Source organism: Caretta caretta, chromosome 9 (genome assembly GCF_965140235.1).
Source record: "Caretta caretta isolate rCarCar2 chromosome 9, rCarCar1.hap1, whole genome shotgun sequence".
NCBI classification, from domain to species: domain Eukaryota; kingdom Metazoa; phylum Chordata; order Testudines; family Cheloniidae; genus Caretta; species Caretta caretta.
Genome location: NC_134214.1, coordinates 32,558,862 through 32,576,626, shown reverse-complemented (window position 1 = coordinate 32,576,626; position 17,765 = coordinate 32,558,862). Strand labels below are relative to the sequence as shown.

The following is a 17,765-nucleotide window of genomic DNA, read 5'->3' as shown; positions in this document are numbered from 1 at the left end:
GAAATTCAGATTTTACTTATCCTATTTTTCTTGAAAGACTCAAAGGACAACCAGAGAACTTGCAGAATGATGAGACAGACCGACTTATTGAAAAAGGAAATGATTTTTCTGGGCAGAACTTTGGTTTTTGTTTTTTGCTTTTTAAAATTCCAGTAACTAGGGAATTCTTGAGAGAAAACAGGACTTTAACTGAAGACTCAGCACCCCCATCTCCTTTAATTTTAGGATAAAAAAAGCTGATGAGTCCATATCTGAAAGAGCCAACAAGTCCACCAACAAATCCAGGGAAGACCATATTTGACATTCCTAATATTTCTATGTTAGAACAAACAGGGTAATAGATTAAAAATAACAACTTTTAAAGTCTTCCTTATTTGTTGTAAAACAAACAAACAAGCAAACAGAGGACAACCCTCCCCATTTCTCTTTTTAAAAAAAAATCTGAAAGTAAACACACAGATAAATTAAGTAAAGAGAAAGGAAAGGAAAAAGCCAAGTCAATGAACAAAAACAGGAGACACAGTGAATTCATCGTTCTTTAGAAGTTTTGGTGCTAGCATAATATAATACACAGAAATGTTTAATTTTACATATCTGGCACTGACACTATACACCAGGGGTAGGCAACCTATGGCATGCATGCATGCCAAAGGCGGCATGAGAGCTGATTTTCAGTGGCACTCACACTGCCCGGGTCCTGGCCACTGGTCCGGGGGGCTCTGCATTTTAATTTAATTTTAAATGAAGCTTCTTAAACATTTTAAAAACCTTATTTACTTTACATACAACAATAGTTTAGTTATATATTAAAGACTTATAGAAAGAGACCTTCTAAAAATGTTAAAATGTGTTACTGGCATGCAAAACCTTAAATCAGAGTGAATAAATGAAGACTCGGCATACCACTTCTGAAAGGTTGCCGACCCCTGGTATACACCATTAGTCAAGCCTTTAAAATTACATAAATGCTGAGTAAGTGGAGATCCCTGTTTTTTGACCATTATGTTACTGATTTCTGGAAATCTGTAAGTGTTGGGATAAGGCGGACTGGAAATGTAACACTGTCAAAGATAAAATAAAAATATGCCACATTGTTACACAATAAAGTTCAATTCACTTTAAAATAAATTACAATAAAAATTATGTTGTATAATGTTAAGATTAATAAATAAAAGAAATGCAAAACTAACAATATGATTATGCTTTGTAGGTCAGACTCCTCATGTGAGTAATTTCACACAGGAACACATTTACAGGATCAGGGGAAGTTTGTAAAAAGATAAAATAGATCATTAGCCTCTTTCCATTCCCTTTGAGGGAAGGAAAAAAAGAAAGCAAAAACCGAGCAGGTAACCATCAAGAAAAGTCACTATTCATTGCTATTATGTACCAAGAGTATTACTTTTCCCCCCAACAACTTTCTTACCTCAGTTATGTTTTGTAAAATCCAGGACAGCCTCAAAGAGACATGTTGTGTTGTGAAAGTCAATGAACTAGCAGTCAAATATCGATCACTCCGAGTCAAAAAGTAAAGAATTGTAGAGATAACGTGGATTGCCTATTCCAAAAGAACAGAAGTTCTTAGTTGCCTTACTTGTATTTTACACATATGTATTGAAACACAGAGGTTAAATGAATTGCTCAGTGTCAGAAGGGAAATCTCTGACAACTCAAGGAATTTTACATCTTATTATGAAGGTGCCAGTAGTAGCTTTACAGGTAAGGTTGACTTCAATTTTTCCACATAAAGTGGGGACCAATCTTCTTTGTTTTTAAGAACACACATGCTCCAAATTTACAACACATTCTGGAACATATTTACAACAACAAATTGGAATAAAAAATGAATATTCTAAGTTCAAAAATCTCAAAAACCATACTGACAAAATTAAATTCAGAACCAAAAAAATCATTTGCTAGAAATGTTAACATGTGACATATTAATATAACAAGGAGATTCAAAGTTATACACATTTATTAGCTGTCAGGGTTCCCTCCCCACTCTGAACGCCAGGGTACAGACGTAGGGACCTGCATGAAAGACCTCCGAAGCTTATTTCTACCAGTTTAGGTTAAAAACTCCCACTTAGCACAGGGAAAATTCACAAGCAAAACAAAAGAAACTAATCCGCCTTGCCTGGCTTACCTATACTGGTTACAATATTGGAGACTTGGATTAGGATGGGTTGGAGAAGATGGATTTCTGTCTGGCCCCTTTCAGTCCCAAGAGAGAAAAAAACAAACAAAAACAAAAAACAAACAAACACACAAACATACACCACAAAAAACCCCTCCCCCCAAGATTTGAAAGTATCTTCTTTCCCCATTGGTCCTGTTGATCAGATGCTAACCCGGTTATCTGAGCTTCTTAACCCCTTACAGGTAAGGAGGAATTCTAGGCTACCCTTCACTGTATGTTTAGGACACTAGCTTTATAGGTGGATATAGAATGTCAGTGTTTAATTTCTTCGCTTTCGTGTTCTGTCATTTTGTATGCTAACAGTATTATTTTTTGTTTAAAGTTGTAAACTACATAGCATGTCATTTATTGAAATTATGCATTAGGGCACTTGCAATATTTATCACACCTAATTTGGGTAAATGAAAACAAAAGCAGTATCTAAGCAGCATACTCAATGAGCAGCCTTACCTTCAATATGACACCTCTGTTCCAGGAATTTACAAGTTCAGCAGCTCTTTGGTCTTTCCAGCTTATAAAATTATGAAATGGTTTTCCTGTCTTCCTGAAAACCAGTAAGAAAATAGGATTTGAACATTTCAATTTGAAGCTATGGCAAGTATATTGCTGAAAAAGATTATATTGAAGTGTTTGAAGAAAAAGAATGTCTGTTAGCAATAATTCCTAAAACAACTGCATAAAATTCTGGTGGGTTTGAGAAATTAACAGGCACTTATACACCATCGTGCAGAGTGAAGTTCTTAGCTAGAACTGTAACTCTGGAAAATAAAAAAAAAAAAAAGAAAAAAACACTTTTGTAAAGCATAATCAAGAACAAATCAAAAGTTAGGCAGCCATAAAACTGTTCTGAATTGCTATAAAATGTATTTGTACAAACAGCAGGATGTGGCTGATGCTGACTGCTCTGAGGCAGGAGCTGGAGAGTCTGGCGATTTGAATATTGAACTAAATGAGAGTCAACACTGTAATGTAGTTGTGAAGAAAGCTAATATCACTCTGGGCTGTATTAACAGGAGTGTCATATGTAAGACATGGGAGATAACTGTCCCGTTCTACTCATTACTGATGAGCCATCAGTAGGAATACTGTGTCCAGTTCTGGGAGCCATACTTTAGGAAAGATGTGGACAAAATGGAGAGATTCCAGAGGAGAGCAACAAAAATCATAAAAGTTTTAGAAAACTTGACCTATGAGGAAAGATTAAAAACCTGGACATGTTTAGTCTTAAGACAAGAAGACTGAGGGGGGCCTGACAACAGTCTTCAAATAAGTGAAGGGCTATTATAAAGAGGACTGTGATCAATTGTTCTCCACGTCCCTGAAGTAGGACAAGTAGTAATGGGCTTAACCTGAAAGAAGGGTGATTTAGATTAGATATTAGGAAAAACTTTCTAACTATAAGGACAGCTAAACTCTGGAATAGGCTTCCAAGTGAGGTTGTGGAATCTCCATCATTGGAGGTTTTTTCAGAACAAGTTGGGCAAACACTTGGCAGGGATGGTCTATGTTTACTTGGTCCTGCCTCAGCACAGGAGGCTGAGCTTGATGACTTTGAGGCCCTTTCCGGCCCTACATTTTGATGATTCTATGATTTCTGTAGTTTCTCCCCCTGCCTACCATATATGCTAACTGTACTTGAAAGCCATGTTGGAGATTTGACATGTACAAATCTGTCAAATGCCAGTCAACTCTGAGTACCATGGGTGCAAAAAGTGAGAAAATGGGAACAAAGAGTGAAGAGAAGGACAGACCAGATGCAATAAAAACAGATGAGTAACAAACTGCTCTAGCTTAAAATAAAAATCCACAGCATCTGATCATGATGCTGTCCCATAATAATGAACAAAGTAAGCTGATTGAGTAACATTTAAAACTTTTCCCTCACAGATTTAAGAAAATACAAGACTGTATTGGATTTACACCTTCTTCCAAAGGCGTCCGATTATAAAAATCAGGTTCAACATATTATCTGTATTATCATAGTGCCAAGAAGCCCCAGGACCAGGATCCCATTGTTAAGTGCTGTGCAAACATAGAATAATAATTAAAAAAAAGAGATAGTCCTTGCCCCAAAGAGTTTACAATCCAAGATCTTGTCTACACTTAAAATGCTGCAGCTGTGCCACTGCAGAGCTTCAGTGATGATGTTATCCATACCAAAGGGAAGGGTTCTCCTGTAGGCATAGATAATCCACCTCCCCAAGAGGCAGTAGCTAGGTCAATGGGGTTAGAGCCGAGTGATGTAGTTAAACAGGAGTGTGGATTTTCCAGACCCAAGTGACATAGTTATACTAACCTAATTTCCTAGTGTAGACTAGACCTAAGTATGAGACAAGACAACAGATATAGATGGACAGATGGGGGAATACAAGGAAACAATGAAATACAGGATTCCAGAAAGCAAAATAAAAGCATGTATGTGACTCAAATTCTTTGGTCAAAATTCAAATCATCAATCAAGTTGCACCCAGCACAGAGCACTTTAAATCAAATACATTTAAATCATCTGATTTTTTAAAATTAATTGATTAAAATCAGATTATGGCTTTACCAAACTAATTTTAAATATTTTGTTATTGCAACTTTAGATTATTTTTTAACTAACTAAATTATGAACGCTGATTTTTTTAAAAGCATCTACTGGTAGGGTCTTTTATTTGCAGTTTACAAGACTGCTACAAGCAAAAAACCAGAATACTGAGAACTAATGTTCTGATTCTTGCAAACACTTAAACAGTATGTAATTTTACTAACCCGAATAGTTCTACAGTAAAAGCTGTGCTATCTGGCCCTGTACCAACCAGAAAGCTCTATAAACCGGCATGTCTAATCTTCATGGAAAGTTCCAGTTTATAGTCGAGTTGGCATGGGGCCAGCAGGTTCCCTACCTGGCTCCATGTGGCTCCCTGGAAGTGGCAACATGTCCTTGCTGCTCCTAGGCGGAGGAACATCCACAAGGGGTTCAGCGTGTGGGAAGAAGTGCAGGTCTGGAGGTTGAGGTGCAGGAGGGGGTGCGAGTTTGGGAGGGAGTTTGGGAGCAGGAGGGGACTCGGAGTAGAGGGTTGGGGTGCAGGAGGGGTTTCGGGATACTGGATCCAGGGGCATTCACCTCGGGTGAATTGTCCCTGCTGTTCCACAAGTGGCGACCTGTCCCTGCTGTTCCTAGGAGGAGGCATGTCTAGGCAGCTCTGCGCACTGCCTCTGCCCACAGATGCCGTCCCCACAACTCCCATTGGCCACAGACCCAGGGCTCGGGGAAGGGGCAGTGCACAGAGCCTCCTGCCACGCCTCCACCTAGGAACAGCAAGGACAGATCACTGTTTGCAGGGAGCGGCCTGAGGTGAGTGCCTCTGGATCCAGCACCCCAAAACCCCTCCCACACCCCAACCCCCCTCCTGCACCCAAACTCCCTCCCAGAGCCTGTACCCCTGCATCCCCTCCCACACCCCAACGCCCAGCCCTGCACCCAAACTCCCTCACTCTCAGTTAACTGGAATTTTTCACTTACCAGCATCCCCCATTCCTCCAACATGCTGGATAAAAAAAACTTTTACTGTATTAACTTCAAAGGGACTACTCATGTTTCAAGTTAAGCATGTGCACAAGTGTTTGTAGCATCAGGGGCTAAAAAATTGTAGCTTTTATTAAATATTTTCTCTTAAGTGGTATAAAATGTTTGTCACTTCAAAACAAATTTGCTTCAGTACTAATAAAAAGTTATTACTGCTTTCAATACTTTAACACTGTGTGACACTCATTACCTCAAAGTAGCACCCTGGAACCCCCATATTCACCACTGTAATAGGATTATATGTTTTGTACAATGTGCGCCTTGTAAGGTATCATTTGAAGAGTCTTGATCTGTTGAACATTAATATCCTGTTGGATTGTATACATTATCACTGTATGTGAAGTTATGAAATATTGTAATATGTGTTACTGAAATATTGTGTGTGGTTGGGAGATGCCCACACCCAGCCTTTCAGACATGTGTTGATGGCCCATTAAAAGGGAATCCACTTTCCCAGTGGCCATCCCAGAGACTTCTCAGAGAGAGCATGTAGACAATGGAGATTGCCTGACCAATAGGGGATGCCTGCACACGACATCACAGCAGGGAACTTTTAAGCAGCTAGGAGAAGGTATAAAAAAAAGAAACAATGACATCATCCCTTGGCTTCTCTCCCTGCCCAACTCTACACCTGGAAGAATATCTGAAGGACGAAAGACTTTCAACTAGAAGGAGTTAGATCCCAGGCTGAAATGGGGTCCAGCCTGTGTATTGAGGAACTGTAAACCTGCTTGTAACATCTGTCAGGGTGAGCAAAGCTGTCCAGTTCAACTCTTTCCTAGATTAAAAGTTTAGGATTTAGAATGCATATTTACTTTTTATTTTCTTAAAGTAACTATCTCTGACCTTTATGCCTACCATTTATCACTTAAAATCTATCTTTCTGTAGTTGTTAAACTTATTTTAATGTATTATTCTTCCAATGAGTTTGTCTAAAGTGCTTGGGAAATCTACTCAGGTTACAAAGGCTAGTGCATTTCCACTTTCCTATGAAGAAGTCAGGCTGCTGACCAATACAAAATGGTACAGATCTGGGCTGCAAGACTGTGGAACTGGAGGGAATTTGCTGGAGCCTCTCTACTGATGGTTCATGAGAGGCTAAGAGATCGTTCATGTAACTCAATTGGGTGCATCCCTGCCTTTGAATGGCTGTATACGTGCAGTACCTGCCAGAGGTTTGTAGCTTCACATCAGTATCACAGTGAGAGGCATCCCAAGTTGGTGGGTTTGGAGAGCTCAGAAATCCCCCAGTCCAGGCTCACCGCAGGGACCCTGTCACACACTGTTATTGTGAACTTTTTAATACAAAGCTAACAATGTTCAAAAATAGGGGCCCGAAGTTAGGCTCATAAGCCTACATTTAGACATCTACAGGTGATATTTTCAAAAGCACCTAAGTAACTTAGGAACATATGTCTTATTGGCTTCAAACTGCATATTATGGTGGAGAACAGCCTGGTCAAAGTATTTCCACTTTTGGACTTGTGGAAGTTCAATATATCAGAAAATTTATAATATAACAATAAATATAATATAATATAATATAACAATCAGATTTTGGTTGTAAATACAGTGCAAGCTATTTGCTTATCAACTTTGTGTTTCAGTTTGTGTTGTTCTCACAGTAAGGATGTTAATGAGGCTCTGGATTTGTCCGTTTCAACACAGATGAGCATTTTAAGTTAAACATCTTAGTATGTAAAATCTGAAATTCTACTAACAATTAGGAAACTAATTAAAGAAACAAGTACTAAACATCCAGTTCAGTAACTTAAGACTATGGGAAGAGAGTAAAAAACTAGCAATATCTAAATAAAAATGTGATTTTTTTAATTTAAAAATTGGTTTTTATCCACCTTAATTGCACTCACGTTATAGCAAACCTCCAATATCTGGCCTTCAGCCTGGAGAAACTGAGGTGAGTTTTATCATCAGGAAAACAAAACCAGGAAATAAGCGTAATTATTTTTTCCATTTCCCTGATGTGAGCAATGTAACAAAGGAAAATAAGAGTCTTTAAACACATAAAAATTTGGGAGCATAATGTAATAAAAATCTTATTCCAGGGGCAACTTAGTGATAAAAAGTGTTATTTGATTCATAAAAATCTACAGAATCATCATTTCAATGTTGTCACCCTTTGGGCCATGGCAGGGGGATTCACTGCCTCCCCTCCCCAGTTCCCAACTCCAGATCCTCCGGGTGATGGAAATTTTGATAATAAATAATATTGCTGGAAATGGATTGAGCTGTGTATCATTCAAAAGCCCTTTCTCCCACAAACACAATGATACTAAATATGATAAACCTAAAGCAATTATGTAGATGTATATTTAAGAAAATGTTTAAAAATCACCATTTTTTAAATTATACTTTGAACACAGGCATGTCAAACATGCAGCCCTTACAAAGTTAAATTGTGACTCTTGATTGATAGTACTGTGTTATCAACTAATGCTCAGAACATGATACCTGATTAATTTTTGTAACATTACATAATACCACAAATGGTCCTTACTTGACCTAGATAGTCAAGTAAGCACAGTAAAATGTGTATGAGAGACATGACTTCTTCTCTGGACCTGCCACTTAGTAGCTGTTATCCACATATGGGAACGTATGAATTCCCTTCTTCCTAAGGTAGACCGTCACCATGACCATACATTTGATAAAAACCCAGGGGGGAAGAAGACAGACTGAAAGGAAGGACCATATACTGAAAATGATGGTTCGCCATGATGAGAAGTTGTCTGTGGATCGGGAGAATTGCCACATCTGGAGCAGAGATCCCCATCATTCAGTGCTTCCCTGCTTTTCTGGTCCCAGAGTTCTGTGCAGTTCTTGCCTTGGAATCTCTGTTCTCTATTCTGTATGCTAATGGAGATGCCTCCTTGTCCCATCTTTGATGCAAATGAGGCTAGGGGAGTTTCCTTAATCCTGTCATCCTTATCCCAGGGATTTAGCTGTGTCTCTTCCTGTCATAGAATATCAGGGTTGGAAGGCACCTCAGGAGGTCATCTAGTCCAACTCCCTGCTCAAAGCAGGACCAATCCCCAATTTTTGCCCCAGATTCCTAAATGGCCCCCTCAAGGATTGAACTCACAACCCAGGCCCATGCTTAAACCACTGAGCTATCCCTCCCCCCTTGGAAAATACAAGTCGGGAGGGCTTGTCAGTGCCTACCCCGACGTTGAGGCAGGAAGAGGCCAGAGAAGTCCTCAACTTATTATGGCCACCCTCACGTAGGTCACTGCTTCATGCTCACCCTGCAATACTGGTCCCAGACTCTCCCAGTACACACGGGGAGAGTGTAGAAGTTTGTTCTCTCTTCTCTGCCCCCTCACAGGTCCCAAACATGAGCCATGACATCCCACTGTTGCACCAGCACTCTGCTGTTCATAGATGTCTGGAGTCTGATGCTGTCCAGGGTCTATGCTGAACCTGTGATTCCTCTGAACCTCTGGAGGTGCTTGCCAGCTGGAGCCCAGGAAGTAAAATTGCTGTGCCACATGAATGGATTCTATGGCAATAGAAGCAACCCCCTTTACCTAACTGCAGTGTCACTATCAGTTCTACGCTGTCGGCAACTCCTCGGGTTGCCCTTGGGAAAGCGTTGCCAATTGCATGCAGAGTGCCACTGGGGAGTCACCCAAGTTTTTTTATGAAACTAAGACCACACCAGACTCCATCCCATTCTTCTGTAAGCCACTGTGGTCTCGAGAGGTTCGTACACCATCAAACGCAACCAATGACAGCCTCCCAGGTGGCAGAAGGTGCAGGATAGTCCTGGTTTTCTCCGCTCTTTGGGGAGCGACCATGCCCCCCCCATGTGTCATCACTGTCATCGAAACCTAGACACCTCCGTTACCCGGAGATGAACTGCAGCTGTCTCTGATCACATCAGCAGGCAAGAATATCACACGGGTCCTTGTAAACTGGGAACCGCTGAACTGAACTGGACATTAGCTGGACATGACTTGATTCAGCAAGGTCCCCCAGACTGGGTAGTTCCATTAAAGGGCACACCTTGTGACAAGCTCACGCCAACAATTTGGTTTAAATTCTATGGGCACATTTCCCTTTTAGAGCGATTCCATGAGCTCGGATTGTAAGAATGGAATTGGGCCAACAACAACAACAACAACCAGTTTTAAATTTTGACCCTCTGATCACAAACCTTGCTCCCCTCCGACGATTAAGAGCACCAGTTTCAGGAACCCATATGTTGAAATTGGATCAACAAGAACATTTGGTTCTTCAACCTCAGACTTCCCTGAAGGAGGTTCAAATCCACTTAGAAGGCATGAATATCTCTCACATAGCACCTGTATGCACTCCCTTGATTGGAACTAGCCATAAGAGTTGGGATGAATGGGTAAGAATGTGGTAAGGGGCTGACCATGTAAATAGAGTAAAAATGGAATTAAGTGATTGGATTGCACCTGTAGGAACAGGAATCACTTTAGTTGATGCCGCAAACATAGAAGTTCTGGTTAATAAACTATCATATGCCACTGAAAATATAGGAAAGATGGGAACCCCATCAACAGTATCTTTGAAACAGTTAAGTGAGGAACAGCAGTTAATAAGTAAGGTATTTCCTGGGTGAGAAAGACTCATAGAAAAAGATTAAGAGTTAAGGATGTCTGGTGTACAGTCCCTCCAGAATAATGCTGAAGTGAGCTGTAGCTCACGAAAGCTTATGCTCAAATAAATTTGTTAGTCTCCAAGGTGCCACAAGTACTCCTTTTCTTTTTTCATTGATCTAAGCGTGTGAGCTCAGGCTCTCACCCAGAACATAATCATGGGAATGATTAGGCAAGCCATAGCAGGACAAAGTCCCATCGAGGCAATCAACTTGATTCGGCTCCATGTTACGAAGGAAGAATTAGTCCTCCGGCCCCGGTGGAGACTAGTTAATGCTTCATACAATCACCACCAGCAAAGCTTGCAGTTATTCCTGATAACAGTGGTAGGCAAAGAAATTAGAATAATCCACCCAGTAGTCCCACTGGAATTACAGATTAATGATAACTCAGTAATGTATTCCAGAGATCCTAACACTTGGGCCTGGCAGAAAGATAATGTGTGGAACACAGTAAATGTAAAGGGGTGTAGGAGAAAAGAAGGTTTGGGCTATATCCGTGAAGACCAAGCATTGGAGGAACATGAAGAATGCTTCTTCCCACAACCTGGGAGTAAGTCTCACTGTTCCTTCGATGTTATCCAGGAAAAGGGGTCTGTTTTTATCTATTTGATAAAGCGTGTGTGTGTGTGTGTGTAAGAACGAGAGGTAATATTGTATTGATTAATGGACACTGGATTTAACCCATGGTGCCTTACTTTAATCGCTGTTTCTGTAATGTAACCACTATTGTTAGTTGTGATATTAAGTTTTCTGTGCCTATCTGGACTGTACAACATTTGAAAGCCTATCCTGAGCTCTACAAGGAGGTTTTCCCTCATTTCACTGGGAATGGGTCTCACTGCCATTAAGCGACTATTAACTCATCCCACCTTAGAAACTGAGCTGCAGAAGCTCCGAACTTTGGGGGAGAATGGAAAACTCGAGATTCAACACCACAACCAGGAGATCTCTAGGTTAGCAGTTACAGTCAAAAAACACAGGTCACCAGTCCTGGTGGGAGACTTTGCTTGCGTGGGGCCCCAGTGCAACAGGTCTTTTAAATATCATGCTTCACCCCATTGTGGTGATCATCGGTTTCCAAATTATACTAGCAGTTGGTCTGGTTCTACTGGTTTGCTGGATCCAGCGACTGATGTGGCGGCTGCAATGGATTGAAGATCAGACTTGGTATCACCGAGTAAGGATGTGATGGGGATACTTGCTCAACACAAGCACCACATCAATGGGAGGACTTAGTACCTAGCAGCTCTGTGTTCTTGGGGAACCAGGGTGCAGTACCCAGCCTGTCTGACTCACAAAAGACCTTTCCCCCACCCCCCGACCTCTGCTTGAACCAAAACCAATCAGAAGATTTACAAAAAGCAATGAAAAGACAGGGAGAGACACACCTAAACCCCTGGGATAAAGATGACAGGATTAAGGAAATTCCCCTAGCCTCATTTGCACTGAAGATGGGACAAGGAGGCATCTCTATTAGCATACAGAATGGAGAACAGAGATTCCAAGGCAAGAACCACATGGAACTCTGGGACCAGAAAAGCAGGGTAGCACTGCACGATGAGGAATCTCTGCTCCAGTTGTTAATGAACCCATGCCGGCATACACCCAGCCCAGTAGTTATCAGACCAATTCTAGTAATAAATCCTTTATTGGTATCCAAAATAGTGAAGCTCCCTAATTGCATTGTGAGCTCACTCCAAGGTACTCCACCCAAATCCAGGAATGATCAGCTCCCATGGTCTAGCCTGAACAAAACAACTTTGGTATAGTTCCTTGTTTACACATAAACAAATCTAGTGTTCTCCCTTGAACTGCAGCAGGGAGAAGTAGAGCTCTGTATGAGAACACAAGTGATACAAGCAACACATTGATAGAAGTACAGAACACCCCCTACCCCAGAAGAGTAACCCTAATAAATGAGCATACCCCAAAGTAACGGGCAAAGCTGGTAACAGTAATGTATGGGTTACCTAAAATCCAAAAGGTTGATATCCTAAAAGCTGATTGGATAAAGATTAAGTCTTCGGTAATGTAGAACTGTATAAAAGAACATGTTCCCCATCTGGAGAAACACTGGAGTAGAAACTGAAGAATGGCACTGAAGGACCAGACTAAGAGATCAGAGAAGGCGAGGACTATCATGGAAGGTGGAAGAACTTCCCAGGGCCCCAAAATGTGGTCATTTGGGCCCATTTACCAATTCTATCTTATCTGTTATTTGTCTGGCATAAATGTATGCCAGACACTATAAAGTGACAATAATTCTGTCTGAAATGATTAAGCCTAAATTGGATGCACTTGTGACTCAGTGTCTCAACTTTTACCCCAAACATCTCCAATAGCAATATCTATGCCTGGATTGTGCAGCAATAGGTTTTTTTTTTGTTTTGTTTTCTTGTTAAGGAGTTACCCTCTCAACAAATGCTATTTCTGAAGTGTGATTTTTCCTGTTCTGTTTTCCACAATTAAAGAAAGTTTTCCACTTGGCTCTTCATGACATACTAGATGCATCCATTGTTCTTTCACATACTCTGTTCTCTAACTCTTTGGAAGAATTGGGTTACAGTCAGGAACACTGCCTACAGAAAGTGAATCACAGTATATGCACTACACAAACTTTTGAAACACCAAGCTGTATATATTCCTAAACTGAGTAATTGTGTGATTTTATTGCTGTAACTTTTGTCCTTCCCTCGCCTCACCTCCCTTTCTGCTATAGGTTATCTTCACTCTCCGTGCTCATGTAAAGTTAGATTGTAAGCTCTTTAGGGTTTTTTTACTTGTTCTGTAAAGTGCTTAAATTTATAGGGCAAACTAATACACTTTTGCAACGTGCATTCATTTTAACCTGCACACACTGTACATACTTGTTCCATGTAATGAAAGTTCCTCTCTGTGTTGAGATGCCAAGACCAGCAATTTGATTCATTTGTAGTCCTGCAGCTAAAAGTAAAAATATATTTTCAAAGTTGAGAAATCACTTTTATGCTAATATTATAACATGACATAAATACACACCTTATGGAAAGTTAGGAAATTACTCAACAAATGTAATAAATACTGATTTTTACTCATTGGACAGCTAAACAAGTGACGTAACTGCTGAAATAACCAAGTACACAGCACGAATGTGCAGAGCTAGACCAATTTGTTCCAAAATAGTTGGACATATAATCCTGGATTTTACAAAAGCAACATCTGCACACTGGCCCTTTCATTGCCTATATTTTTATTAGGCAATCCCTGTAGGCTTATTCAGGAAGCATCACGAGGGGAAGACAGATACTGTGCCCGCATGGCAGAAGTAATGAGACTTTCAATAGGGACGTTCTAGATATCTTTGGGAGCATAACATAGGCTAGATGAAAGGCAAGGAAGTCCCATGAATAAACAAAATCACTTTTGTGTTGCACGGACAATGGAGAGGCTTCACCCTGATAATTTAGGGTTTATTGATATTATTAGTTTGTAGAAGCACTCAGCTAGACAAAGTATCCCTGCCCTGTGGAGCTCACAAGTCTAAGAAAAAAATAAATTTGTGACTTCATATAATCATTCAAGCTCAATAAGGCAGAACTCTTTAAAATGAATATTTCTAGAATTAAAAGCAAACATACTAAATGTGATCTAAAATTTCTATTTTGTAAATGAATACTTTTATAAAATCTTCTAAAAATAGAAATATCTCCACAATTTTCTTTTCTAAATTCCAGTGAAAACAGCTGTTTTAAACAAACTTTTCCTCAGAGAATTTAAACCCAAACACTGCAACTTTAATAACCTGAACATGCAACTGACATCACTGATTTTAATTTTTTATGCCGAGAAAAAAAATCAAAAATACAGAAAGTGAACAAAAAGCATGACTAGCAACATGCAAACTGGATTTCAATATAGGTATTAGTAATGTAAGAAATGTCTTTGTTTACTACATGATTTTTAAGTTGACAATGTGCCTTTACATTTAAAAAAAATTAATTTAATTGTAGAATTTCATATTTGCTGAGTGACTTACTAATTTTGTTATGACACCTTTTGCATAATAACAAAGTTATTTTATTTTAAGTTTAAAATTAGTGTTCCAGAAATTATACAAATGTTTGAAGAGAAAATTTTGTCTTCACATACCCTGAAGAGACCTCCGGTTGATTTCAAAGGGACTTACATGCAAGATGTCCAAAGGCTGAATTTCACCCGAAGGATATGTTAAGAAATCCCATTTAAACTGAAGGACTATACACAGTGAACCAAAAGTAGTACTAATTTGAGAATTTTGTTGCTCTCTGGTAAGTTATTACTGAAAGCTTCATTAAAATAACTAAATAAGGGCCCAACCCTGTAAACACATGCTCATGTGAAAATTTTTGTGCATTAAGTTATTTAAATGCCTAAGGGTTTACAGGATTAGGTAGACAGACAGTTCTTAAGGTATTTTGTAGTTTCCTATTCAGCAACATCAATATATTTTCAGCAGATGACGTTGCATAAGTACAAAAATAACTAATAGATTAAATGATTTTAGTTAACATCAGCTACTATTATTTGGTTTCATGAATGATTACCTTGTACTGCCTCTTTTATTACATCTGTGACCTGAGTCCACAGAACTTCAGGATCTAGTTCAACCCAGCCAAGATGAGGATGAAGTGTTTCTACCTGTTTACAAGAAGTATAATATTACTATGAACAGTAACAATACTATGAGTGTCCAGGCTCCTGCAGTACACACAATAGGGACCAGTATACATCCCTACTGTAACTCCATTGACACACTGGAGGAATAGTAGAGATGGATCTCACCCCTTTACATTTAAAATGTTCCCTTTAATAAGCCCATAATACAGAAGGGTTCCATCCCCAAAGCTTTAACTGGCCTTCCTGCTCACTGAAGTGGAACAAGTAGGCTCATTTAGGCTTTTTTTTTTAAATATTATCAACTTTATTACAATTTTAAGAACATAATATTAATATTATTTTTTTCTAAAAGTGTTTCAAATATTTTTCCAATTGCTTTGATACTTTAGAATTAATACATTATTTCTTGTCTTTTATATCAGTTACAGAAGAAACACATATGTAATCCACAAACGAATGGAAAACACATACAAGTAAAACATTCTAAAGGAACTGAGAAATTGTCTTGCTAGGCAGGAGAAAATCCTGTCTGAACTGAGTTAATATTCTCAAAGCAGAAAGAGTTCGTTTTTGTTGCACTCCAGCAGGAAGGAAATTCTGCTCAGATAACTGAGAAGGAGGAAGGTATAGAAAGGACTTTAACTATAGTCTTTAAGTAGAGTCTTAAGTCAAAAATTTACATTTGTTGCAAGTTTAACAATTTTTTTTTAAAGCCACACATATTAAAAGGGATTTTTTATTTCTAAACATCTGCTCATTGATTTTATCATAATTATGTTGTTACTTTACAATGCCTATGTAAAATTAGGAAAAGTAGATAACACATGCTTCGTATTTTTTTTTAGATTTTGTTACCTTGGATCTTCTATTTTTCCCCTGCAAATAACAATATTCCATATTTTAGACTGATTTAAGCCAACAGGCAGGAAACCATAATTAAAATCAATTATTTTAATTTTGTTTGGTAGTTTTACTTTTTAGTTATTTTCCTAAAGAAAGGTTTATTCTCATTTGTTGGTATACATTGGTACTTCTTTTTGCTAACCAGGATACACTGTATCGGCACACATTTATTTAAACAACTATATAGTTTAACGTACATTTAATTGGATTCTAAATTTTTTAAGGTTTGTTTGTTTTTTTGGTTAGAAATTGGTAAATGACTAAATTTGCAAGGTCTTAATCTCAACTTGATGGCATTTGTTTGTCTGTAACATGATGACTTTTGAACACCACATCCAATGAAATACAACATTTCTGGGAATGAGCCAGGTTTCCATGGGCAGAACCCTATTGATTTTAGGGAAAAATCAGAAAACTGGAATAGTGGAAGTGTGAATCCTCCCATCTAACAGCTTCAAGAACCTCTGTAATCCTCTATATATCAAAGAACTGGTTGACACCAATTAACGTCTTCCAGCATAACAATACCCGTATCATCTCAGATCGTCCTCCCAAGAGAGTTTAACAAGTTGATAGCCTGAATGCAGGCTGGTTCCAAGGGGGGGGAGGGGCGAGAAGGGCAGTTGCCCAGTGCACCAACTTCCGGGGGGTGCTGGACCATTTTATTTCCCACCCCTCTGACAATTGTAGGGTTACTGAAGAGAATTTCTGCCCTGGCTAGCAACTTGGCTAGGGCCACTCCTGCCTGAATGACTTATCTCCCAGACAGAAAGAAGAGAAATAATAATGATGGGGGAAAGGGGGCATACTGAGCAAGGAGGAAGGAAGCATGGGGAAGCTTGGGATGGGGGCCACACAGAGCCCCTGCATGGGGGGTGAGGGGGAAGTAAGACCCTGGCAAGGGGGAAGAGCACACACAGATCCTTTGGTAGGGCGAGAATGTAAGATCCTGAAATGGGGCTGAAGGGGAAAATACGGCGTTTGAGGGCAAAGGGGAATGGGGGACATATTGGCACACAGCCACTGGCATGGGAGAAGTGGAGGCAAACACAACCTCTGTAATGGTACGGGGTGAGAGGAGATGCACGAGTCCCTGAATGTAAGGGAGATAAAAAAATTGGCACACAGAACTTGTGGGGTGAAACAGAGGAATGCAAGAAGCCCTTGGTGTATGCAATGAGTTTGGCATGATGCTACAAAGTGTGCAACCCTTAGTTTACCTGGTGATGATTAATTTTTTTGATGTGATTTGTGTCAAGCTTCATTTGGACAGAAATTGGAATTCACTTAAAATGCACAAAAATAACATTTTAAAACTGTTTCTGTATCTGCAGAAGAAGCTACTGCTGTCAAAAACTTGTTTAGAACTTCAGCAAACTCTGGTTCCTGGTACTTAGCCAGTGACTTCCACCAATTCAGTGGTTTGCCTTTCTTTCAAACTTCAGTAGCAAACATGTACTACTTAAATATTTTTATTCAATTTAAATGATTCTAGAGATTATACTAAATGTAGGCCTTAACAAATTGTCAATTTAAAATTCAAATATAAACAGGTTTATTTTTTAAAAGGAACATGTATTTTTATCAAAAAATTGTATTTAAATTTAAAAATCCAATTAAAAAAAAAGTCTTTAAATCTACCTTGCTCATGGCCTAAGAACAAGAAAGGTTGTGGGGTTTGTTTGTTTGTTTTTAGTATACTGACAAGAGAAAAAAAACATACCAAATTAAATAAATAAAAATGACAAACCAAAACCTTTACTTACCAGACGATGAAAGTAACAAACCTTGAGTCTTATGTCAGTTTT

General features: G+C 39.2%; 1 protein-coding gene across 10 annotated transcripts in view; it reads right to left on the bottom strand.

The window, feature by feature from the left end:
- Positions 1-17,765, bottom strand: part of GK5 (glycerol kinase 5) — a 78,488-nt gene that overhangs the window by 56,060 nt on the left and 4,663 nt on the right. For 9 of the 10 annotated variants that reach the window (XR_012669888.1, XR_012669889.1, XM_048864571.2 and 6 more), the window contains exons 2-5: positions 14,982-15,075; positions 13,287-13,362; positions 2,651-2,744; positions 1,427-1,558 (exon numbers count right to left, since the gene is read on the bottom strand). Coding sequence is in view for 8 of the 10 variants with exons in the window: in XM_048864571.2 (XP_048720528.2) it covers positions 1,427-1,558; positions 2,651-2,744; positions 13,287-13,362; positions 14,982-15,075 (396 nt within the window). In the remaining 2 variants the exon portion in view is untranslated. The remainder of the gene's footprint in view (positions 1-1,426; positions 1,559-2,650; positions 2,745-13,286; positions 13,363-14,981; positions 15,076-17,765) is intronic. The other variant, XM_048864577.2, reaches the window with a different exon arrangement.